The 26,680-nt window shown below is 41.1% G+C and overlaps 1 protein-coding gene and 1 pseudogene across 1 annotated transcript in view; one reads left to right on the forward strand and one right to left on the reverse strand.

The window, feature by feature from the left end:
* The window catches only part of IQCG (IQ motif containing G), a 51,391-nt gene that overhangs the window by 4,775 nt on the left and 19,936 nt on the right, over positions 1-26,680 (reverse strand). The window contains exons 6-8 of the mRNA XM_036242308.1: positions 20,744-20,825; positions 12,519-12,680; positions 10,328-10,402 (exon numbers count right to left, since the gene is read on the reverse strand). Coding sequence (XP_036098201.1) covers positions 10,328-10,402; positions 12,519-12,680; positions 20,744-20,825 — 319 coding nt within the window. The remainder of the gene's footprint in view (positions 1-10,327; positions 10,403-12,518; positions 12,681-20,743; positions 20,826-26,680) is intronic.
* On the forward strand, positions 13,034-14,776 carry LOC118617558 (annotated as a pseudogene).

Genomic DNA, 26,680 nt, shown 5'->3' on the forward strand with positions numbered 1-26,680 from the left:
TCTTATATAATTATATTAAAATCTTAATTGAAAATAAATTGATACAGTTGTTTAGGTGAGTAATAAGGTAGAAAATAGTAATAACACAGGTAGTATGCAGATATTACAAAACTATGAAAGTGGTATGCAAATAACAAGCTTCACTGGAGAGCTAGAAATCAAGCAAGAAAAGTTCCATCAATTCAACACAAGAAGGAAAAAAACAACTAGAGAACTTGAAAATCAGGAAACAAAATAAGATAAAAAAATTAAGTACAAATTTAAAAATTACAATAAAAATCACACACACACAAAAAAAAAACAGGTTCCACCCTGGCTGGTTTGGCTCAGCGGTTAGAGCGTCGGCCTGTGGTCCAGAGAGACCGGGGTTCGGTTCCTGCTAAGGGCATGTACCTCAGTTGTAGTTTGTCCCCGACCCTGGTTGGTCGTGTGGGTGGCAGGCACTCGATGTATGTGTCCCTTTCACATCGATGTTTCTCTCTTTTTCTCTCTTCCTCTCTCTCCCTCCCACTCTGTCTGAACAAAAAATGGAAAAATGTCCTCGGGTGAGGACAAAAAAATAAAATAAAACATGACAGCTTACTTCTAAAAAAAAAAAAGAATAGAAAGATGATTCAACTCAACAAATCTATTAATATATTTTACTTTATCAACATATTAAAAGAGAAAAAATAATATCTCCATGGATAAAAGAAGTCCATCCCATAAAACTGAATACTCATCCTGGAAAGTTATTTCCTTCTGAGGTACAGTTATCTGAGTTATCTGTTCTTCCCCAGAGCTTGCTGAGATTTGCTCCTAGTTATGGATCCAGGGGCAATAGGGTGATTGATTGTGCTAGGTCCTGAGAGTGAGCATCCTTTTTCAAGGCATCTGCCTCAGATGAAGTTACAATCACAGGATTTTTCAGGGAAAGGATGACTACTCTTCTCAGACACAGGGGGGCAGTCTAATTCCACTGGCAAGGAGGTGACTTAGGGGTTCAAGATTGTCAGTTATATTTGAGTCCAACCAGATATTCCCATTCCAAATTTCAGGGTCCCATTCTTTCCCAATAAATGCCCTCATCTGTACATGAGAAACCTGACGTGACTATCTACTCATGTGACTGAAATACCATTAAAACCAATGACAAAAATGGTGTCCTAGTATCACTACTATTAATTAACATTATGCTTGATATTCTATCTGTCAAGCCACAAAATGTAAATAGACATATAAATAATGAAAAGGATAATATAAAATTGTTACTGTTTGCAGTCAATGAGATTTTCAACCTAGATAATCCAAATGAATCAACTGAAAAACCACCAAAACTAATATGAAAGGACATAAGGAATCTAAAAACAATATATAAAAATGAATAGTCTTCCCATATACCATGCACTTAGAGATATGTCCAAGAATGTTTAGCATTGTTTTAACAGGAACACTCAGAAAAAAACTAAATGCCCATGACAGAAGAATGGTTAAATGTCGCTGTATCCTGTGTATAGGATATTATACAGCAGTTTTACCGACAAAGAAAACATTAAAGGTAAATTTTAAAAAACAACAGGGTCTGCAACGATATATATAATATGATCCCATTTACTTCATTTATTATTACTATTTTTTAATCCTCACCTGCGGACATTTTTGCATTTATCTTCAGATAGAGCAGGAGGAAGAGAGGGAGGAAGAGAGAGGGAGAAACATCCATGTGAGAGAGATACATCGACTGGTTGCCACCCAAATGACCGCAATCATGGCTGGGGACAAACTGCAACCCAGGTACATGCCCTTAGCAGGAACCGAACCCGGGACTCTGGTCCGCAGGCTGACGCTCTAACCACTGAACCAAACCGGCCAGGGCTGATCCCATTTACTTTGAAACAGATATAAATACTAAAAACATGTAAATAGGTACATACACAAGTATGTATATTAAAAGAAAAAGATGTGGAGGAAATTTTGTTTTAAAAAGGGGAGCGCCCAGCCGGTGAGGCTCCGTGGTTGAGTGCCCAACCACGCACAAGGAGGTTGCTGGGTGATTCCCCGTCAGAGCACAGGCGGGGTTTCAGGCTCCATCCCCAGCAGGGGGCGTGCAGGAGGCAACCGATGGATGTTTCATTCACTCCCTCTCCCTTCCTCTCTCTCTCAAAATCAATTGAAAAAAAGGGGGGTGGAGACAGGGAGCAATTGAAAGAGCTTTCACGTTTTCAAATCTATGTATTTCTGTACTGTTTCAAATTTTTCATTGAAAAGTATTTATAAAATAATTTTTCCCGATTCCAAAATGGCGGAGGAGTGAATGGAAGCTACACAGACCATCTCCCAGAACCAAACTGGAATTACAACTATAACACAGACAAATCAATGGGAAAAACCAACAGAAAAGCAGCTTGCGAGGACCATATAACCAGGGACACTGACTCGATCCTGGTAGGCTTGCGAAGGCGCGAGACGGGGGCTGGGAGCCCACGGTCGGCAGCTCGGCAGCGGCCTTACCAGGGAGCAGCACCCTCGGGTTACACTCCCAGGCGTCTACACAGCGCAGAGCCGGGACAGAAGCTAAAATCGCCACAGCCACTCAACTTGGGCTCCGGCAGAGGGAGGGCCGACTGGACTGGAGCTGTGTTGGGACACTCGGGATTTGGAGGGCACTCAGAGTTTTTACTGAGTTGCTGCCACGCAGGACGGTGGCCATCTTGCTCCTTCCCAGGGCTCTGGGGAGAGGCAGCAGCCCCTCACTCAGAGATCCAACCCCACCCAGTGGGCCATTGAAATGCTAATTGAAGCTGATTAACAACCAGCATCTGCCCCACCCTTGTGAAATCCCCTTATGATGAGCACCTGAGGGAGTTTTTCAATCAACTGACAACCCAAAACTCATCATGTAACCTCAACTGCTAGCCTCCAGGCAAAAAGCTAGAGGATAACAGTACCTTTCCTGGGCTGGCAACTTTAACCAGGAAAGTAAGACTTGACAGTGGTATTTAACGTGGGTCCTCCCTCACTCATCTAAACCCAGGAGAGGGAGCCACAAAGAGCAGAACACTAACACTCACAGGGAAAACATGACAGGCTCCAAAGCCCACTGTGATAGCCAAAATGGTGAAACACAGAAACAGAAGCCAAATGAAAGAGCAAGAGAACTCCACAGAAGATGAGATCAATGTGGAGCAGTTTGGCATGCTAACAGCTAGAATTCAGAGCCATGATCTTGAGGAAGCTCAACAGCATGAGTAAGGACATAGAGATGCTGAAAATAAGCCAATTGGAAATTAAAAACCATCAAGAAGAGATAAAAAATGACATATCAGAAATGAAAAACACATTGGAAGGTTTAAAAAGCAGAGTAGAGGAAGCTGAGGACCGGATCAGTGAATTAGAAGACAGGGTAGAAAAAATCAACCAATCAGAAAACCAAAAGGAAAAAAATGATTAAAAAACAGGAAGACAGCTTAAGAGAACTGTGGGACAACTGGAAATGTAGTAATATTCGCATTATAGGAGTCCCCAAAGAAGAAGAAAATGAGCAAGGGATAGAGAATATATTTGAAAAAATAGTGACAGAAAACTTCCCTAATTTGGTGAAGGAAGAAGGCATTCAAGTTCAAGAAGCACAGAGAGTCCCAAGTAAGAAGAACCCAAACAGGCCCACACCAAGACACATAGTAATTAAAATGCCAAAAATTAAAGACAAAGAGAGAATCCTAAAAGCAGCAAGAGATAAGCAACAGGTTACCTACAAAGGAAACCCCATAAGGCTCTCAGCTGACTTCTCACAAGAAACACTACAGGCCAGAAGGGAATGGCATGAAGTGATCAAGGTCATGAAAAACCAGGATCTGAATCCAAGACTACTCTACCCAGCAAGGCTATCATTCAAAATCAAAGGTCAAATAAAGAGCTTCCCAGACAAAAAAAAAAAAAGGCTAAGGGAATACATTAGCACCAAACCAGCACTGTAAGAAATGTTAAAAGCTGTAATTAGCAGGAGAAATGGGAAGAAAAATATAACCACACTAAACAAAAATGGCAAAAAATAAGTACATATCAATAATCACCTTAAATGTAAATGGACTGAATGCTCCCATAAAAAGACACAGAGTAGCTGACTGGATAAGAAAGCATGACTCATCTATATGTTGTTTACAAGAGACCCACCTCACAACAAAAGACTCACATAGGTTGAAAGTGAAGGAATGGAAAAAAGTTTTCCAAGCAAACGGAAAGCAAAAAAAAGCTGGGGTAGCAATACTCATATCTGATAAAATAGATTTCAAAATGAAGGCCATAACTAGAGACAAAGAAGGCCACTACATAATATTGAAAAGATCTATCCAACAGGAAGATATAACCTTGATAAACATATATGCACCCAATATAGGAGCACCAAAATATATTAAAAATCTTCTGGAGGACTTCCAAGGAGTAATCGACAGCAATACAATCCTAGCAGGGGACTTCAACACCCCGTTGACAGCACTGGATAGATCCGCTAGACAAAAAATTAGCAAGGAAACAGAGACTCTAAATGAAGCACTAGACCAAATGGATTTAATAGATATCTACAGAGAATTACACCCCAAAACTACAGAATACACATTCTTCTCAAGTGCACATGGGACATTCTCAAAGATAGACCACATGATAGGACACAGACTAAATCTTTACAAGTTCAAGAAGACTGAAATCATATCAAGCATCTTCTCAGATCACAATGGCATGAAACTAGAAATCAACTGCAACAAGAACATGCAAAGACATTTCAACACATGGAGGCTAAATAACATGTTATTAAACAATGAATGGGAGATCAAGGAAGAAATTAAAAACTTCCTGGAAACCAAAGAAAATGAACACACAACAACACAAAATCTATGGGATGCAGCGAAAGCATTTCTGAGAGGGAAGTTCATAGCACTACAGGCCTACTTAAAAAACAAGAAAAATTTCTAACTGTCTAACCTCACAACTTAAAGAACTAGAAAGCAAACAAAAAGAAGACCCCAGAGCAAGTAGAAGGAAAGAAATAGTAAAGATCAGAGCAGAAATAAATGACCTAGAGACAAAAAAAAGCAGTTCAAAGATCAATGAAACAAAGAGCTGGTTTTTGGAAAAGATAAACAAGATTGATGGACCCTTAGCTAGACTCACCAAGAAACAAAGAGAGGGAACCCAAATACACAAAATCTGAAATGAAAGAGAGAAGTAACAACTGACACCACAGAAATACAAAAGATCGTTAACAGCTACTATGAACATCTATATGACAACAAATTCAACAATCTAAGCGAAATGGACAAATTTCTAGAAACACACAGTCTCCCAAAACTGGACCGGGAAGAGATAGAAAACTTGAACAGACCAATAACAACTAAGGAAATTGAAGAGGTAATCAAGATTCTCCCAGCAAACAAAAGCCCAGGCCCAGATGGCTTCACCGGGGAGTTTTACCGAACATTCAAAAAAGAACTAGCACCCATTCTCCACAAACTATTTCAAAAAATTCAAGAAGAAGGAAGACTTCTAAACACGTTCTATGATGCTAGCATAATTCTAATTCCAAAACCAGAAAAAGACACTACGAAAAAAGAAAACTACAGGCCAATATCCCTGATGAACATAGACGCCAAAATCCTGAACAAAATACTAGCAAATCGGATCCAGCAATACATCAAAAATATTATTCACCATGACCAAATGGGATTCATTCCAGGGATGCAAGGCTGGTACAATATTCGCAAATCAATAAATGTGATACACCACATAAATAAAATGAAGAATAAAAACCACATGATCATATCAATAGATGCTGAAAAAGCATTTGACAAAATCCAGCATCCATTTCTGATAAAAACGCTCAGCAATGTGGGAATAGAGGTATCATGTCTTGACATAATAAAGGCCATATATGAAAGACCTACAGCCAACATCATACTCAATGGGAAGAAACTAAAAACATTTCCATTAAGAACAGGAACAACACAGGGATGCCCACTTTCGTCACTCTTATTTAACATAGTACTGGAAGTCTTAGCCACAGCAATCAGACATGAGGAAAAAATAAAAGGGATCCAAATTGGAAAGGAAGAAGTGAAACTGTCATTATTTGCAGATGACATGATATTATACATAGAAAACCCTAAAGACTCCACCAAAAATCTACTAGACTTAATAAATGAATTTGGAAAAGTAGCAGGATACAAAATTAACGTCAAGAAATCGACGGCATTCTTATACACCAATGATGAACTCACAGAAAGAGAAACTGAAGAAACAATCCCATTTACCATTGCGGCAAAAAAATTAAGATACCTAGGAATAAACTTAACCAAAGAAGTAAAAGACCTATTTACAGAAAACTACAGGTCATTACAAAAAGAAATAGAGGAAGATATAAAAAAGTGGAAGCACATACCTTGTTCATGGATTGGAAGAATTAACATCATTAAAATGTCCATACTACCCAAAGCAATCTATAGATTCAATGCAATCCCCATCAAAATACCAACGACATATTTCACAGAACTAGAACAAATACTTCAAAAGTTCATATGGAACCAAAAGAGTCCCCGAATAGCCACAGCAATTTTGAAAAAGAAGGACAAAGTAGGTGGGATCACAATACCAGATATCAGGTTATACTACAAAGCGACTGTAATCAAAACAGCCTGGTACTGGCACAAGAACAGGCATAGAGACCAGTGGAACAGAACTGAAAACCCAGAAATGGACCCAAGGCAATATGCTCAATTAATATTTGACAAAGGTGGCAAGAGCATACAATGGAGTAAAGACAGCCTCTTTAATAAATGGTGTTGGGAAAATTGGACAGCTACATGCAAAAAAATAAAACTAGACCATCAACTTACACCATACACAAGAATAAACTCAAAATGGATAAAAGACTTAAATGTGACCAGTGAATCCATAAAAATTCTAGAAGAAAATGTAGGCAACAAAATTTCGGACATCATACGGAGCAGAATTTTCACTGATACATCACCTAAGGCAACAGAAACAAAGGAAAAAATGAACACATGGGACTACATCAAACTAAAAAGCTTCTGCACAGCAAAAGAAATAACCACCCAAATGGAAAGGCAACCCACTCTATGGGAGAGCATAATTGCCAATGATACATCAGATAAGGGGTTAATTTCCAAAATATATAGAGTGCTCATACAGCTCAACAAAAGGAAGACAAAGAACCCAATTAAAAAATGGGCAGAGGAGCTGAATAGACACCTCTCCAAACAGGACATACAAATGGCCAAGAGACATATGAAGAAATGCTCAACATCACTAATCATCAGAGAGATGCAAATTAAAACAACAATGAGGTATCACCTCACACCTGTCAGAATGGCGGCCATCAACAAATCGTCAAACAACAAGTATTGGTGAGGGTGTGGAGAAAAGGGGACTCTAGTACACTGCTGGTGGGAATGCAGACTGGTGCAGCCACTGTGGAAAACAATATGGTGTTACCTCAAAAAATTAAAAATTGAACTTCCATTTGACCCAGTGATCCCGCTTCTAGGAATATACCCGAAGAAGCCTGAAACACCAATCAGAAAGAATATATGTACCCCCATGTTCATAGCAGCACTATTTACAATAGCTAAAATCTGGAAACAGCCCAAGTGTCCATCAGTAGACGAATGGATAAAAAAGCAGTGGTACATATACACAATGGAGTACTATGCAGCTGTAAGAAAGAAAGATCTCTTATCCTTTGAGACGACATGGAGGGACCTGGAAAGTATTATCCTAAGTGAAATAAACCAAGCAGTAAAAGACAAATACCACATGATCTCACTTATGTACGCAATATAATAAACATAACAGTCTGAGGAATACGGTAGACCCAGAAACATGGAAGTAGGGCACAGACTGACATCCCTCAGAAGAGGGGGTGGAGGGGGTGGGAAGAGATAAACCCCAGAACTCATATATATGTACGCATGACCAATGGACATGGACAACAAAGCCGGGGACAGGGCGGGAGTGGAGTGGGGAGGAGGCTGCCAATGGGGTAAAAAAGGAGAAACATCTGTAACAAAAAATAAATTTAAAAAAATTTTTTAAATAATTAATTAATTAATTAAGAAAAAAAAGCATACAGTCTATTCAGTGCCATCTCAGTCTATAAATGAAGATCTTCAGAAGAGGTTCAGATGGAATGGTTATGTGAAAAGAGTGTCATTTAAGCAGGATTTCAGCAAGACAAAATGGGGCAAGGTAGACATTTTGGATGGAGAATGAAGCACAGACTATTCAAATGAATATCATATAAAGACTCTCAAAGAGCAGTTAGCAGAACTATAAAGAAATAAAGCTGATGTTTGCTCAACTTGATTCTGTTGAATGGCATCCTCACAACTCTTTTCCATATCCATAGACCGCCTGTATTGTCATTGAACTAAAAATGTATATCAAAGCAAAAAATAATAATAATAATTTTTCCCATATATAATCTGTCCCTGTGAGGGCCATCTGGGAGCAAGATATTTAACACAAGCTCACCTGTGACTCTAGGCTTGCTGCCATTTCCCTAAAAACAAACCTTTGCTTTCTTTGCAGCAAAAAAAAAAATTATTTATGTATTGCTCGTGTTATTGGGCTGAAGATCTGGGCAACACTGACTTCATGCATCACTCAGTCCACCAGCTAATTTGATTGTTATTAAATACCGGCTGTGTCTAACACTTGAAACAGGTAAGATGATACATAATTTTTAAATTGCAGGTTACAGGATCCTGATTCTAATCGCCTGCCAGATTTTTTTTCCCAGTAAAGGTCTGCAATATAGCATCTAGAAATTCTTTAACTACAAATTTGGAATTCTTTACTAAAAATTCATTAGCTTTCTCAAAGGCAGGCTTATGAGTTACCTGGATATTTTTCCTTTATTCATCCAACAGGGATATTTTGAAAGGCTCCACTCAGCTTGATTTGTTGTTAGTATTAGAAACACTAATTAAAACCATATAATTCACACAAGAAGAAATAAAATGAGTAAATAAATATATGGAATGGTCAAGTCTATCAGTAAGCAAACAATACAAAATAAAACAGCTCATTAAGTTGGTAGATTTTTAATAATATCAAAAATGGCTAGGGCTGTTGAGGATACTTGAAATTAGTGCCTGTATATATTGCTGGTGGCAGTGCAAATTAGAAAATATTAGCAATATTATCAAGTCACAAAATACCAGTCTCTCTGACATCATAACCTCATGCTTGAGATTTACTTTGGGTAAATAACTGCAATGAAGAAAAACAGTTATTTGGGCAAAGTTTGCATTATTTGTAATAATGAAACTTTAGAAATAACCTAAATATCTAAAATAAAGGGTAACAAGTAAACTATGGCATAACCACTCAATGAAAAATTATAAAACTATTTAAAATAATTTTATGAAGGAACTGATGACATGAAGAAATGGGTAAAAAAAAGCAACTGCCAATTTAAAAAAATCTTTTTTTTTTTAGTCCTCATCCGAGGACATTTTTCCATTTTTTGTACAGACAGAGTGGGAGGGAGAGAGAGGAAGAGAGAGAGAGGGAAACATCGATGTGAAAGGGACACATCGAGTGGCTGCCACCCGCACAACCAACCAGGGCCGGGGACAAACTGCAACCCAGGTACATGCCCTTAGCGGGAACCGAACCCGGGTCTCTCCGGACCGCAGGTGGACGCTCTAACCACTGAGCCAAACCGGCCAGGGCTAAAAAAATCTTTACTCAACCAAGAATATGTTATTTTTATAATTTAAAAAAGTCATATTTTAAAATAATGATAGGGAGGCAATATAGGGATGAGAAAATAGTTTCTTATATGCTAAGTGATAAGGCAGAAGACCCAATTTTATCTGTACTCAAATTACAGCTTTATAAAACATTTATTCAGATGAATAACTTTAAAAGAAAACATGGGCCCTGGCCAGTTTGCTCAGTGGTTAGAGCGTCGGCCCACAGTCCAGAGAGACCCGGGTTCGGTTTCCGCTAAGCCAGAGCATGTATCTCGGTTGCAGTTTGTCCCCAGCCCTGGTTGGGGTCATGTAAGTGGCAGCCACTCCATGTGTCCCTTTCACATCGATGTTTCTCTCTCTCTCTCTCTCTCTCTCTCCCACTCTATCTGAACAAAAATGGAAAAATGTCCTCAGGTGAGGATAAAAAAAAAAAGAAAACATGGACTATAGCTCATTCATTAGGCTGGTAGAATTAAGATTGATTTTTCTTTCCTTAAAAAAATGATTTTGCTGTCCTTAGTATTCTATAAACCAAACACAAACAAGTCAGAGGATGAAAAAAAGTTTGGGTGACTTACCTGCTGCTCCTTTCGAAGGAATATTTCAATCTCCATATGAATCTGGTTCTCTTCTTCGGTTTTCAACCTTAGTTTCTGTGAGAACAATAAACTAACATCAGGAATTCTTCCCAGCAGGGTTGGGAATGAGCCCCTGTGGAGATTAAAGGTGTAGCTGTGACAGTAGAACAGGTGTCTTTCCGAGCTAAATTCCCAGGACTCCTGGGCATTGCTCCTGAGCAGCAATTCTGTTCCCTTCCGCTCAGTGTGTGCACACAAACTGCTGAGCCCTGCCGGGCACTGTGCTAGATACATGCGAGTGCCCAGAACAAAAGCACCATAATCTTGCTGCCTGGCAAGTGATGTCAATTTAAGGAGAGAAACAATGCTTCAAGGGCACAGTTCTTAGGCCTAGAAAAGGAAATTCCAGGTGACAGAAGAATGTTTTCTGTCACAGTGTTAAGCCACACCTGGGGAGGGAGCTTCAGAGTCCAGAGTGCTAACCATTACACCATGAACCTCACGGGGGAGGGAGCTTCAGAGTCCAGAGTGCTAACCATTACACCATGAACCTCACGGGGGAGGGAGCTGCAGAGTCCAGAGTGCTAACCATTACACCATGAACCTCACGGGGGAGGGAGCTGCAGAGTCCAGAGTGCTAACTGTTACACCATGAACCTCACGGGGGAGGGAGCTTCAGAGTCCAGAGTGCTAACCATTACACCATGAACCTCACGGGGGAGGGAGCTGCAGAGTCCAGAGTGCTAACCATTACACCATGAACCTCACGGGGGAGGGAGCTGCAGAGTCCAGAGTGCTAACCATTACACCATGAACCTCACGGGGGAGGGAGCTGCAGAGTCCAGAGTGCTAACCGTTACACCATGAACCTCACGGGGGAGGGAGCTGCAGAGTCCAGAGTGCTAACCATTACACCATGAACCTCACGGGGGAGGGAGCTTCAGAGTCCAGAGTGCTAACCGTTACACCATGAACCTCACGGGGGAGGGAGCTTCAGAGTCCAGAGTGCTAACCGTTACACCATGAACCTCACGGGGGAGGGAGCTGCAGAGTCCAGAGTGCTAACCGTTACACCATGAACCTCACGGGGGAGGGAGCTGCAGAGTCCAGAGTGCTAACCATTACACCATGAACCTCACGGGGGAGGGAGCTTCAGAGTCCAGAGTGCTAACCGTTACACCATGAACCTCACGGGGGAGGGAGCTGCAGAGTCCAGAGTGCTAACCATTACACCATGAACCTCACGGGGGAGGGAGCTGCAGAGTCCAGAGTGCTAACCATTACACCATGAACCTCACGGGGGAGGGAGCTGCAGAGTCCAGAGTGCTAACCATTACACCATGAACCTCACGGGGGAGGGAGCTTCAGAGTCCAGAGTGCTAACCGTTACACCATGAACCTCACGGGGGAGGGAGCTTCAGAGTCCAGAGTGCTAACCGTTACACCATGAACCTCACAGGGGAGGGAGCTGCAGAGTCCAGAGTGCTAACCATTACACCATGAACCTCACGGGGGAGGGAGCTTCAGAGTCCAGAGTGCTAACCGTTACACCATGAACCTCACAGGGGAGGGAGCTTCAAATTAGCACGGGGCTCAGAAGGCGTCCTGCACGCACTGCGGGGTTTGCTCCTGGTGCTCCTCGTGCCTACCTATTGTTTTTTTAGCCACTTAGCTTTCCTCCTCTAATGAGGGTCTAGCCCTTTTTCTTTCTTCTGATCCTTTTCACTGTGACTTCTCATCTCGATAAATTCAGATTTAATGAAGCTCAGCTCTCTAGATTTTGTACTTCTTAGGGGAGGGATAAAAGGTACTGGTTGAGTGAGAAACACAGCAGCAAAATCCCGCAGTTGCTGCTTTGTTTTGCTCTCTTCCTAGAATTGCCAGGAGAAATGGCAAGTGGTTTCTATAAGGTAAAGTGACCAAAGGAAGAACGTACAACCAATTTTCAGTCATTACAAAACAACAGGAAATACAGGCTCCCAGCCCATCAGAATCTCCGCTTGTAAATATGCAAGTCCTCCTTTGGTTCTTATTTTTAACCTCAAACGTTAGGGCTGCAGGAGAGATAAAACAAAGATCATGAAAATCTCCCTCTCCCTCCTCCTCTGCTAGGTGAGACAGTATCTGGAGTGACAGCTCAAATGCCCTGTACCTGGCTCCTTCCTAATGCAGCAATGACAGCAGTGATTACCTCAATCTCTTCCAGCAAGAGCTCCTCTGTTTTGTTACATTTTTTCTGGGTCTGAGAAATCTGCAGCTCAGTGTTTCTCTTCATATAGTGATTCTCCATGTTAGTTTTTGCTTTCAGCTCTTGCAACTGGTCTTTGAGGTGAGTAATATATTCATTCCGACTCTGTAGAGATAAGACCAGGTTTCTAAGTTAAAATACATTCTACCTCCATTCAGTTCAGCCAGTGGTTGGAGCTTACCTTTTGTTTTGTTGTTTACTTCGCCTGAGGATATTTTCCCAATGATTTTTTTTTTTAGATAAGGTGAATGGGAGGGAGGGAGAGAAGGAAAAAAGGGAGGGAGGGAGGGAGGGGGAGAGAGAGAGAGAGAGAGAGAGAGAAAACACTGATGTGGGAGAGACACATTGATTGGCTGCCTCCCCCCCAGGGCCAGGGATCAAACCTGAAACCCAGGCACTCTGTCCCTCACTTGCCAGGACGGCCCTCCTCGCTGCTCACACGCCCCGCCTCTGCCCCGCAGAGATGCTTCGATTACACAAAGTCCTTCGCCAAATTAGGCCAGTGTCCAGGGCCCTGGCTCCTCATCTCACTAGGGCTTATGCCAAAGATATAAAATTTGGTGCAGATGCCCGAGCCTTAATGCTTCAAGGTGTGGACCTTTTAGCTGATGCTGTAGCCGTTACTATGGGGCCAAAGGGAAGAACAGTAATTACTGAACAGAGCTGGGAAGTCCCAAAGTAACAAAAGATGGTGTGAACGCTGCAAAGTCTATTCACTTAAAAGATAATATAAAAATATTGGCACTAAACTTGTTCAAGATGTTGCCAATAATACAAATGAAGAGGCTGGGGGTGGCACCACCACCGCTACTGCACTGGCACGCTCTGTGGCCAAGGACGGCTTTGCGAAGACCAGCACAGGTGCTAATCCAGTGGAAATCAGGAGACGTGTGGTGTTAGCTGTGGATGCTGTAATTTCTGAACTTAAACAGTCTAAACCTGTGACAATCCCTGAAGAAATAGCTCAGGTTGCTACAATTTCTGCAAATGGAGACAAAGAAATTGGCGACATAATTTCGGACGCAACGAAAAAGGTTGGAAGAAAGGGCGTCATCACAGTAAAGGATGGAAAAACACTGAATGATGAATTAAAATTGTTGAAGGCATGAAGTTTGATCGAGGTTATGTTTCTCCATACTGTATTAATACAGCAAAAGGTCAGAAATGTGAATTCCAAGATGCCTATGTTCTATTGAGTGAAAAGAAAATTTCCAGTGTTCAGTCCATTGTACCTGCTCTTGAAATTGCCGATGCTCACTGTAAGCCCTTGGTCATAATTGCTAAACATGTTGATGGAGAAGCTCTAAGTACACTTGTTTTGAATAGGCTAAAAGTTGGTCTTCAGGTTGTAGCAGTCAAAGCTCCTGGTTTTGGTGACAATAGAAAGAACTAGCTTAAAGACATGGCTATTGCCACTGGTGGTGCAGTGTTTGGAGAGGGAGAGACTCTAAATCTTGAAGATGTTCAGCCTCATGATTTAGGAAAGTTGGAGAAGTCATTGTGACCAAAGATGCTGCCATGCTCCTGAAAGGAAAAGGCAACAAGGCTCAAATAGAAAAACTTATTCAAGAAATCATTGAGCAGTTAGATATCACAACTAGTGAATATGAAAAGGAAAAACTAAATGAACGGCTGGCAAAGCTCTCAGATGGAGTAGCTGTGCTGAAGGCTGGTGGAACAAGTGATGTTGAAGTGAATGAAAAGAAAGAGTAACAGATGGCCTCAGTGCTACCGGAACTGCTGTTGAGGAAGGTATTGTTCTGGGCGGGGGTTGTGCCTTGCTTCAGTGCATTCCAGCCTTGGACTCATTAACTCCAGCTAATGAAGATCAAAAAATTGGTATAGAAATTATTAAAAAAGCACTCAAAATTCCTGCAATGACCATTGCTAAGAATGCAGATGTTGAGGGATCGTTGATAGTTGAGAAAAGTATGCAAAGTTCCTCAGAAGTTGGTTATGATGATATGCTTGGAGATTTTGTGAATATGGTGGAAAAAGGACTCATTGATCCAAATAAGGTTGTAGGAACTGCTTTATTGGATGCTGCTGGAGTAGCCTCTCGGTTAACAGCAGCAGAAGTTGTAGGCACAGAAATTCCTAAAAAAGAGAAAGACCCTGGAATGGGTGGGATGGGTGGAATGGGAGGTGGCATGGTGGTGGTATGTTCTAATCCTAGAGTGGTGCTTTACCATCATCAATGAGAACCCGAGAGGAAGCTCCAGAGAAGTCAGTGGAAGGAAATGACTGAAGAAAAGGCTGGCTGATGTTCAAGAAAATCACTATACCCATCAGTTACTGGTTTCAGTTGACAATACAATGGTTTACTGCTGTCATTGTCCATGCCTACAGATCATTTATTTTTTTATTTTTGAATAAAAATACATTTCTACATTCCTGATAACTAAGTGCAAGAGACATGTACCAATGTACTGCTTTCAACTTAAATCATTGAGGCATTTTTACTACTATTCTGTTAAAATCAGGATTTTAGTGCTTGCCACCACCTGATGAGAAGTTAAGAAGCAGCCTTTCTGTGGAGAGTGAGAATAATTGTGTATAAAGTAGAGAAATATCCAATTATGTGAGCTCTGTGTAATAAAAATGTGTTTAAAAAAAAAACAAAAAACACCTACAACCCAGGTACGTGCCTTTGACCAGGAATCGAACCCAAGACCCTTTGATCCGTAGACTGACACTTTAACTGCTGAGCCGAACTGGCCAGAGCTAAGCTTACCTTTTGTACGTATATGTCAACTGAATCTACTTTTCTGCTATCATACTACGGGAAGTTTAGCCTGTAATTATGGATAGCATAAATGAAAATGAAAGGGAAGTAGTTCTAAGCGTCAGGACTGTGTGATTCTTTCCGAGGCACACCATCTGTATACTATGTATCCACAAGGATTTCCCATTGCTCGCTCTCTCTCTCTCTCTTTTTTTCTTTTTTTTTTTTATTTCTTTCTATTTTCTTGATCTGTCTTACCAGTGGTTTGTTGGATTTTCTTAGTCTTGTTTAAAAACCAACAGTTATCTTAGTTTATCTACTCTAATACATTTTTTTCTATTACTTTCTTCTATTGTCTTTTTTTTTTTCATTCTCACCTGAGGACATTTTTCCATTTTTTGTACAGATAGAGTGGGAGGGAGAGAGAGGAAGAGAGAGAGAGAGAGAAACATCGACGTGAAAGGGACACATCAAGTGGCTGCCACCCGCACGACCAACCAGGGCCGGGGACAAACTGCAACCGAGGTACATGCCCCTAGCGGGAACCAAACCCAGGTCTCTCCGGACCGCAGGCCGACGCTCCAACCGCTGAGCCAAACCGGCCAGGGCATCTCTTTTTTTCTTTTTTAATATTTTTTCTTAAGTGATTTTAGGGAGAGAGGAAGGGAGAGATAGATAGAAACATCAATGAGAGAGAACATTGATTGGCCGCCTCCTGCATGCCCCCCACTGGGGATTTGGCCCACAACCTGGGCATGTGCCCTGACCAGGAATTGAACCAATGACCTCTTGGTACATGGGTTGACGCTCAACCAGTGAGCCACATGGACCAAGCTCACTTTTTTTTATTATTTGTTTCCTAGTTGCAGACTCTTCTTTCTTCTTTTATTTTTAAAATTTTTTTATTGATTTTTTTTTTTAAGAGAAATAAGGGAGAGGGAGAAACATGGATGTGAGTGAGAAACATGCATCAAGCCCACGTGTGCCCTGACTGAATGGGCGACCTCTCAGTGCACAGGACAGGGATCAACCAACTAAGCCACATGGGCCAGGGCTCTCTTGCTATCCGTTTTGGTAGAAAGAGCACTGGTCTAATGATCAAAAAAACCAACACTTCACTCCCAAGCCCCACCAGCTGTGTTCTTTCGGTCCTGGAATATATCCAGGTGTTTGCTGCCTAAGAAATTCAGCACACATACTTCCTTCTCCTTAGAATTCTCCTTGACACCGCTTTTCTTGTACTTATCCTTCAAGTGTCAGAATTAATATTCCTTTCTCAGAGAATCCTTTTTAGACCATTCATTCTAATGCAGGTCTCCCTTGTTAGTTTCTCCCATGGCCGGTTGCCCTATTCTTACACAGCATTTTGTATCTTTAAAATAGTTTACATGTATTTGTTTGTTTCCTTTTAACCACTTGTTTACCACAAGATTGTAAGCTTTATGAGGAACTGTCAAATTAGCTGTCTACTATTTACCTAGTGTGGTATTGAATAAATATTTTTCAATAAATATTGAGACCTTGTCCTAGCATTTTTGGCTCAGCGGTAGAGCATCAGCCCGCGGACCAAAGAGTTGCGGGTTCGATTCTGGTCAAGGGCACATGCCTTGGTTGCAGTTCAGTCCCCAGCCCTGGTTGGGGTTGTGTGGGAGGCAACCAGTCGATGTGCCCCTCTCATGTTGATATTTCTCTCTCTCCTCCTCCCTCCCATACTATCTGAAGATAAAAATGGAAAAAAAGTATCCTCCAGTGAGGCTTTAAAAATAAATAGATAGATAAATAGATAGATAGATAGATAGATAGATAGATAGATAGATAGATAGATAGATGATAGATATAGATAGATAAATATTGAGACCTTAAAATTGCCAACTACTTTGCAACCTGCAAAGAGTTTTCACACATAGTCTCAATCCTTATATTCATTTCATGAGCTACTTCTGGCAGGACAGATATTAAGTTTCTATTTTACAGAAGGTAAGACTTGAGTTAAAGTGAAATGTGATGCTTTCACTTCTTCATTAACTGGGATCCTTTTACCTGGTTAATCACTTAGACTTTCTTCAAGGTCCAGCTTGTATATCACTTAAATCCATAAAATCTTTTCCAGGAAACCTCAGCCCACATAAATAATTGCAGTTTTGCTTTTCACAGAATCCAATACTGTTAAACAGTTAGATATTCATTAAATAATGTCCATACTAAAATATACTTTCAAAACTTCAAGAGAATATTCTGGTCAGGTTTCTTTATCAAATTGCATATTGAGTCTTTCAGAGTAGCAGTATGGAGATCAGAAATGCAGAGTTAAAAGTCTAGGAGTTTCTGTCTATGGCAAACAGAAGACATCACATTATGTAACTGTGAATAAGGTCATACAACATTGGTCTACATTACACTGTGCCAAGTCAAAGGCATCTGGTTTTCATGTTATTACCATAGGTCTCTGATGACCCTGAATTCCTATCTATATTTCTGTTTTACACAAATGTATGGCCTTCCATGGCAACAGTGTGGAAACAGAAGAGGATGTAAAATACTGACAGGCTAGTGATGGTAAAATCATGATCGAGGCATACTAATAAATGAACTGAAGCATCATTCCACTTCTTCATCTTCTCAGTGTGCAAAAAAAGAGAAGCAGTGGGTTACAGGCCAAGGGTCTTCAATTGTCTGAATTTCTTTTAAGATTCTCACTAAGAAAAGATCTGCCTTGACCCCCACCCACCATCATAACCCTCGTTGTCCAGTGTCTGGGTCTGTGGACTGTGTAACATATTTGTGGGTTTGTGTAACAGACCAAACTTCACTTCCAAAGCCTCAAACTGCCTTCAGGTCTGAACTTCTGGAGTTGTCATTTGAATTCAAAGAAGCATGATTCAGTAATGGAAAGAAGCAGCCAACCAATTAAAGTTAATAAGGCTCTGGCGGCTGCCCCATTTTTGTGAGTCAAAGGATTTTAATGGTAGTGTCTATTTTCATAATTGAACACAAAGCAGGGACAAGAGTACTGGTTCCTGGAATTTTTGGAAGCTACTGTCTGGGGAAGTTTGAATTTGTCTTATACCTCAAGCTGTCTTTAATTAGATATTCATTAGAGAAAAAACCTAAACACACACCAGTGTTTGTGAAACTTTCCAGAGAAGAAAATGGCTTTCAAAAAATATAAGCAATAAACAGAGGGTTAATAGAAATAATGATGTAAAAATCAATACCAAAGTTACTTTATAATTGGTAAATAATAAATAAGAGAGGATGTAAAGCAATTTGTTCCGAAGACCTAAAGATAATACTTGGGGAATAAAGGCTAGTGACCTTTTCTGGACAATTCTTCCAAACATATTTTTAAATATTCTTCTTACTTCCATGTAGGGAATAATGAAGATGCCCTGATCTGAAGCATAAACTTGTCCAAATAGCTAGGTAACAATAAGCTGATATTAGGCCATACTTTGTAACTGTCTAAACTGCTAATAGTGTTAGTCATTCTAAAAGAACTAATTTCTAATTGCCTGGGTTGTAGCCCAAACATTGCAAGTCAATTGCTTAAATTTGGATGCATTTTCTTATAGAGGTAAATTTGACATAAGATTAGGTCCTAAGCCCTGGCCGTTTTGGCTCAGCGGTTAGAGCATCAGCCTGTGGTCCAGAGAGCCCCAGTTCGGTTCCCGCTAAGGGCACATACTTTGGTTGCAGTTTGTCCCCAGCCCTGGTTGGGTCATGTGGGTGGCAACCACTCTATCTGAACAAAATATCAAAAAATGTCCTCGGGTGAGGATTGAAAAAAAAAAAAAAGATTAGGTCCTAATAACCATAAAAACTCAGTAAATCCACTCTGTATTGAAAATACAATGTAGCCAGCCAGTGTGGTTGACTGGATTAAGCATCATTCCATGGACTGAGAGGTCCCGGTTCGTTTCCTGGTCAGGTCACATGCCTGGGTTTCAGGCTCGATCCCCAGAAGGGGGTGTGCAGGAGGCAGCTGATCGATGTTTCTCTCTCACATTAATGTTTCTATCTCTCTTTCCCTTCCTTTCTCTCTAAAAGAAAAAAATCAATAAAAACATATTAAAAAAAAATACAATACAGCCCGGCGGGTGTGGCTCAGTGGTTGAGTGTTGACCTATGCACCAAGAGGTCACCTGTTTGATTCCCAATCAGGGCACATACCCATGTTGTGGGCCAAATCCCCAATAGGGGGCATGCAGGAAGCGGCCAACTGATGTTCTCTCTCATTGATGTTTCTATCTCTCTCTCCCTCTCTCCTCCTCTCTCTCTAAAATCAATAAAGAAAAACAAACAAACAACAAAAAAAAAACAATATAGATGGCCCTTCCTGGCCAGACATCTCGGCTGGTTAGAGCATTGGTCTGATACACCAAGGTTGTGGGTTCAATCCTGGCCAGGGCACATATAAGAATCGACCAATGGCCCTGGCCGGTTTAGCTCAGCGGTTAGAGCGTAGGCCTGCGGTCCAGAGAGACCCGGGTTCGGTTCCCGCTAAGGGCATGTACCTCAGTTGCAGTCTGTCCCCGGCCCTGGTTGGTCATGCGGGTGGTAGCCACTCAATGTGTCCCTTTCACGTCGATGTTTCTCTCTCTCTCTCCCTCCCCCCCCCCACCCCCCACTCTATCTGAACAAAAAATGGAAAAATGTCCTCGGGTGAGGATAAAAAAAAAAAGAATCGACCAATGAATGCAAGAATAAGTAGAACAACAAATTTATGTTTCTCTCTCTCTCTTTCCAATAAATAAATATTTCAAATACCATGCAAATGACATTATTAACCCTAAGTATCATGTATAAGAAAGCCTGTAATGTGCTTAATGTCCTACCTAAGACTACAGTCTCCCATCTGGGATTCTGCAATGTAAGACACTACCTGAGATACGGAGTGGGCGGTGTGGTTAGGTGGGTTGGGAGGGGTAAGAACTGACTATGAGCTCCAGAGGGTTGGGGTCTCCCAGAGTTCTATTCTGGACATACTTGTACATCTCAGACTAACTCTCTAGTTCTCTCTCCATATTTTCTTTATTTTAAAAAAAATCTCTTCATAGCCCTGGCCGGTTTGGCTCAGCAGTTAGAGCATCGGCCTGCGGTCCAGAGAGACCCGGGTTCGGTTCCCGCTAAGGGCATGTACCTCCGTTGCAGTTTGTCCCTGGCCCTGGATGGGTCATGTGGGTGGCAACCACTCAATGTGTCCCTTTCATGTCGATGTTTCTCTCTCTATCTCTCTCTAACTCCCACTCTATCTGAACAAAAAATGGAAAAGTGTCCTCGGGTGAGGATAAAAATTTTTTTTAAATCTCTTTATATTTTCAATAGTAAATGCACCCCAGGAGAAACAACAATTTTTCATACACAACTTGTCTTTGCTTAAGAAAAATGGCTTCTAAACTGCTGTTTTAGCTCAGTAACTGTTGGTGTTGCCCAGGAAACTTACCTGTACTTCAGCTTGCCGTTCTTTTTTTACATTAAGCAGCTGTTTTTGAAGATATTTTATTTCTTTTCGTCCTTTTTCCTCCCTAGAAGAAATAGGAATGATTTTTGTCTAGAACAGTATTTAGGATCACCTGGATGTTTAAAACAAAACAAATTCCTGGGCTCCCCTCGGCTGAGATTCTGATTGAGTAGGTCTGGGCCAGAGCCCTGGAAGTTGCATTTTTAACAAACACCTAGGTGATGTTCATGGTGCTGGTCCACGGAGCACACTTTCAATGACACTTTTTTTTAAAACATTTTTTAAAAATTTATTGATTTTAGAGAAAGAGAGGAGGGCGGAGGAGAGAGAGAGAAACATCAATGTGTTGTTCCATTTATTTATGCATTCATTGGTTGATTTTTGTATGTGCCCTGACTGGGGATCAAACCCGCAACCTTGGCATATCAGGATGATGCTCTAACCAACCCAGTTATCCAGCCAGAGCTCAGTGACTCTTTTGAAAAGACTGATTTGTTTTAGTAAATTGAAGGAGAATTTTTTTGCCTTATCAATGTTATATCTCAAATACTGTTGCCTGGCTGGTATGGCTCAGTGGATTTAGCGTCATCCCATGGACTGAGAGGTCCCAGTTCCATTCCCAGTCAGGAGGGCACATGCCCAAGTTGCAGGCTCGATCCCCAGTAGGAGGCATGCAGCCGATCGATGTTTCTCTCTCACATGGAAGTTTCTATCTCTCTCTCCCTTCCTCTTTCTCTGAAAACTCAATAAAAACATATTTAAAATAAAATACTGTACCTGTTGCTGAATTACTTGGGCTAAGTTCAAGTACTAACTGCAACATCTCTTGATTGTACAGGCACATTTTCCCCTTTGTAATAATTAATCTGTGGCCTCTCACCATGCAAATATATTGTTCCCCAAGCACTTTTTTTTTTTTTTTTTTTTTGCATTTATCTTGAGACAGAGCGGAAAGAAGAGAGAGAGAGAAACATTTGTGTGAGAGAGACACACTGAGTGGTCGCCACTCACACAACCCCAACTGGGGCTGGGGACAAACCGCAAATGAGGCATGCACCCCTAGTGGGAACCGAACCCAGGCCTCTCTGGTCCGTGGGCCGACGCTCTAATCACTGAGCCTAACCGGCTAGGGCCCCCAAGCACCTTTTACCTAATGTTTTTAGTAGTACCATTGCTAACTCTTGATTGAAGCATTCATTATAAAAAGTTGTAAAAATGCCCTGGCCGGTTTGGCTCAGCGGTTAGAGCGTCCGCCTGCGGTCCAGAGAGACCTGGATTCAGTTCCCGCTAAGGGCCTGTACCTCGGTTGTAGTTTGTCCCCGGCCCTGGATGGTCGTGCGGGTGGCAGCCACTCGATGTGTCCCTTTCGCATCGATGTTTCTCTCTCTCTCTCTTCCTCTCTCTCCCTCCCACTCTATCTGTACAAAAAATGGAAAAATATCCTCGGGTGAGGATAAAAAAAAAAAAAAAGTTGCAAAAATGGTGAATTTATAATTTTATCATTCCTTCTACATTTATGAACTGGCATTCTTCTGTTTAAAATTAAAAAGCTTGCCTGACCCGTGTGGCTCAGCTGGTTGAGTGTCATTCTGTGCACCAAAAGGTTGCTGTTTTGATTCCTGATCAGGGCACATACCTGGGTTGCGGGTAAATAAATAAAAAGCTTCCCTTCCCCCGAAATAAAATAAAATAGCTGCTGCTGAGAAAAACTAACAGGAGAAGGTACAGGGATTTAAGAGAAGAGGAAAAAAATAATCCTTCTTATTCTAAGCACTTCACATATTCTTACCTCACAATAACCTTATGAGGTGGTCTCTATCATCAGCCCTATTTTACAAATGAGGATAACAGAGAGCTGAGGTAACTTGCTGTGGTGGGCATGAGAATGTGCCTCACAGCCGACTACAGCGAGTGTAAGGGAAAAGCTTTAGCTCAAGGCTCTGAAATCCTTCACTGGGTAAGTTCTGAAGCCTCACCTCTCACTGACTGCTCCCAGCCAATGTTGGAGTATGGCAGGGACACTAGGGCAGGCCCTTCCGGAGAGCAGGACTTTCTGATGGGTGACTCTGGCTCAAGGGCTCCCTGATGAACTTGCTGAACATTCTTACACTGCAGGCAGTCTCTTCCACCCCACCTTCCCTCTCCCTCACTTGGGGTCAGTCCAGTACTGGGTCTGAAGGCTCCCTTCCTTTCTTTCACACAGATGTTTGTTTCCCCTGATAAAACCTTTGCATGACTAATCTCATCTTAGCATCTATCTCTCAGAAGACACAGACCTCACATACTTGCCATGGTCATACAAACAATACATGGCACAGCAGGATTCAAACTCGGTACTGTTTGAATGGGAACTTTATGGCTTTGTGTTATTATTTCTGTTAAACAGAATTCTGGTTCTCTTCAGCAATCCCATTACTTAGGTCTAAAACAAACAAAATAAAAAAACAAAACAACATAAAGCTAAACAGCACTAAACAAGAACTGTCTTAGCTTGGGCTGCTATAACAAAAATATCAGAGGAGCCTGATGAGTTAGGTCAAGGAAAGAATCTTTGTCAATACCATACAGTTCCTTCTTTTACACAGTACACTTTAGTGGTTTTTGATTTATTCACAGTTGTTCAACCATCGCCACGATCTAATTCCAGGACATTTCATCCTCCACCCAAAGGAACCCTGTACTCGTTCGCACTCACTCTCCATCCCTCTCCCCCCAGCCCTCTATTTATGAAACTTCTCTTGGGGGAGTTGAGGGGAGTCAAGGCCTAGCAGAGAAGAAGGCTCAGAGGAACCTTCTGTGTATAAGGATGCCCCCACACACCCCCATCCTTGCTGGGACTGCATAACCCAGTTTTAGCAAGAATCCAGCCATGTCAGTTTAGACAGAATCCCCCACTGTTGATATCTGATCACCTAAATATTTGATCAAATTCTTCATTCCCCACCTTTGATGTCTAAACCCTTGGCTTACCTTCAGCAACAATCCTGTTAAATTAGCAAGAACCCCCTACCATTTCTGTCTCCTTTTAGTAACTTTCCATCCACTGAATCCCTCACTGTTCTCATTGGCTATAAATCCCCAGCTGCCTTTGCTGTATTTGGAGTTGAGCCTGGTCTCTCCCCTGTTGTGACGGTTTTGACACCTACTGCAATAGTCCTGAACAAAGTTTTCCTTACCATTTTAACAAGTGTTAGAATAATCTTTTAACAGAATATAAATATCTCAATAAGGCTCTTTTTTCTTTAATATGTGTTTATTGATTTTTTTTTAGAGAGAGAGGAAGGGAGAGAGAGATAGAAACATGGATGTGAGAGAGAAACATCAATCAGCTGCTTTCTACACCCCACATCCCCCGAGGATCAAGTCCGCAACCCGGCCATGTGCTCTGACCCTGACCGGGAATTGAACTGGGACCCCTCAGTCCATGGGTCAATGCTCAGTCCACCGAACTACACCAGCTGGGCTAATTCATTCTTTTTAATAGCTTATATTTTTATTTTATAAAATTAACAATCATTCAAGTATTCCCTACTGAAGAACATTTATCCTATTTCTAAGTATTTGCCACTGTGCTGCAATTAATATTTTGTTTTCAATAGGCAAGATTTCTAAAAGTAGGAATGCTGGGTCAAAGCGTATATGTATTTTGTTTAGCTTTTCTGTTAATATGTTTATTTTCTCCCTTGATAAATTGAAAATTGAGAAAATACTTAAAAATTAAAATGTTTCAGCCTGGCCGGTGTGGCTCAGTGGGTTGAGCGTCAACCCATGGACTGAGAGATCCCAGTTCAATACTCTGTCAGAGCAGTGGGCTCCAGGTAGTGGGCTCCATCCCCAGTAGGAGACATGCAGGAGGCAGTCGATAGATGTTTCTCTCTCACATCGCTGTTTCTCTCTCTCCCTTCCTCTCTCACTCTAAAAAATCAATAAAAACATATCACACACACACACACACACACACACACACACACACACACTTAAAAAGAAATATCTTTCGGCCCTGACTGGGTAGCTGTTGGTTAGTGTCATCCTGATATGGATGTGGGTTTGATTCCTGATCAGGGCACATACAAGAGTCAACCAGTGAACACATTAATAAATGGAACAATGAATCAATCTTTCTTTCTCTCCCTCCCCCACTTGCTCTCTCTAAAAATCCAATAAAAATAAAAATTTAGAAAAAAAAAAGATTTTTGAAAAAACACCTATATGTTAACACATTGGTATATTTATTTCCAGTTCTCATTTTCTATACATTATTTTGTTAGTTTTATTATACAGATGTGACACTATAATATTTCTAGCCTTTCTTTTTCTACTAAAACTGTAACAAATATTTTCCACATGCTATTACAAATTTGTAAGCAATATTTTTAAATTTTTTTTCTTTATTGATTTTAGAGAGAGAGGAAGGGAGAGGGAGAGAGATAGAAACATCAATGAGAGAACATCAGTTGGTGGCCTTCTGCACATCCCCCACTGGGGATTTGGCCCTTAACCTGGGCATGTGCCCTGGCCGGGAATCAAACTGGTGACCTCTTGGTGCACGGGTGGATGCTCAACCACTGAACCACACCAGCCGGGCTGTAAGCAATACTTTTAACAGCTTCATAATATCATCTATTAAACTATATACTCTCTCTTTGATTCTATAATTCTACATATAGTGATTCAACCCTATGGAATAATAACAGATTCAGACATTTGCTGATGTACAAAGATGTATTCTGGCACATTATTTGTTACAGCAAACATTTGGAAAGCAGCTCAATGTTCACACTCAAGGAATGGTTATATAAATTATGGAACAGTACATATGAAATAGTGAATACTATAAAATTAAAATTAGGTATATATTTTCATCTTCATAGATAAATCACTTTTCAAAAAGTTATATCAAATTATTCTCCCACCAGCAATGTACACAACTGCTCATTTTCTTGCTTCCTTGCCAACAATAAATGTTAAGTTTATAATAGTAGCTATATTGTTGTTAGGCACTTACTATGCACCAGGAACTATCCGAAATGCTTTACATGTATAAATGAATCTGATCTTCATAATAACTCTAGTATGGAATTTATTACCAACACTAAGGTACAAAGGAAGAGTAATAATTCAAGGAAAAACAATTCCACCTATGTGGACAAAATCAACACTTTCTCATTCTGAGTACTCAGGGTTCATATAAAGAGAATTTAATTTGGTCCCAACGCATTTTGATTGAGTTAAATATCTTAAAGCATGAAAATCTTTGGAATTAGTTGAAAGTCTCTGGAATAGAAACTTCTCTTGGCATGCTTTTTATTGTCACTCGTTACTGTTCAGGAATTTTCATTGAACTCAGTCTTAAGAAAGATTACTGTGAGATAGGAAGAATATTCTTCTTTTTTTTCGTAAAATATTTTTTAAAATTTTTTTGTTGCCCTGGCCAGTTTGGCTCAGCAGTTAGAGCATTGGCCTGCGGTCCAGAGAGACTGGGTTTGGTTCCCGCTAAGGGCGCGTACCTTGGTTGCAGTTTGTCCCCGGCCCTGGTTGGGTCAGGGCCGTGCGGGAGGCAGCCACTCAATGTATCCCTTTCACGTCGATGTTTCTCTCTCTCTCTCTCTCTCTCTCTCTCTCTTCCTCTCTCTCCCTCCCACTCTCTCTGAACAAAAAATGGAAAAATATCCTCTGATGAGGATAAAAATAAATTTTTTCTTTATTAATTTTCAGAGAGAGAACAAGGGGGAGGGATAGAGAGACAGAAACATTGATGAGAGAGAACATCAATTGGCTGCCTCCTGCATGCCCCTCAGTGGGGATTGGGTCCACAACCTGGGCATGTGCCCTGACCAGGAATCTAACTGGCAACCTTTTGGTGCATGGGTCGACACTCAACCACTGAGCCACACCAGCCGGGCATATTCTTAATATACT

Source organism: Molossus molossus, unplaced genomic scaffold (assembly GCF_014108415.1).
Source record: "Molossus molossus isolate mMolMol1 unplaced genomic scaffold, mMolMol1.p scaffold_m16_p_5, whole genome shotgun sequence".
NCBI classification, from domain to species: Eukaryota; Metazoa; Chordata; class Mammalia; order Chiroptera; family Molossidae; genus Molossus; species Molossus molossus.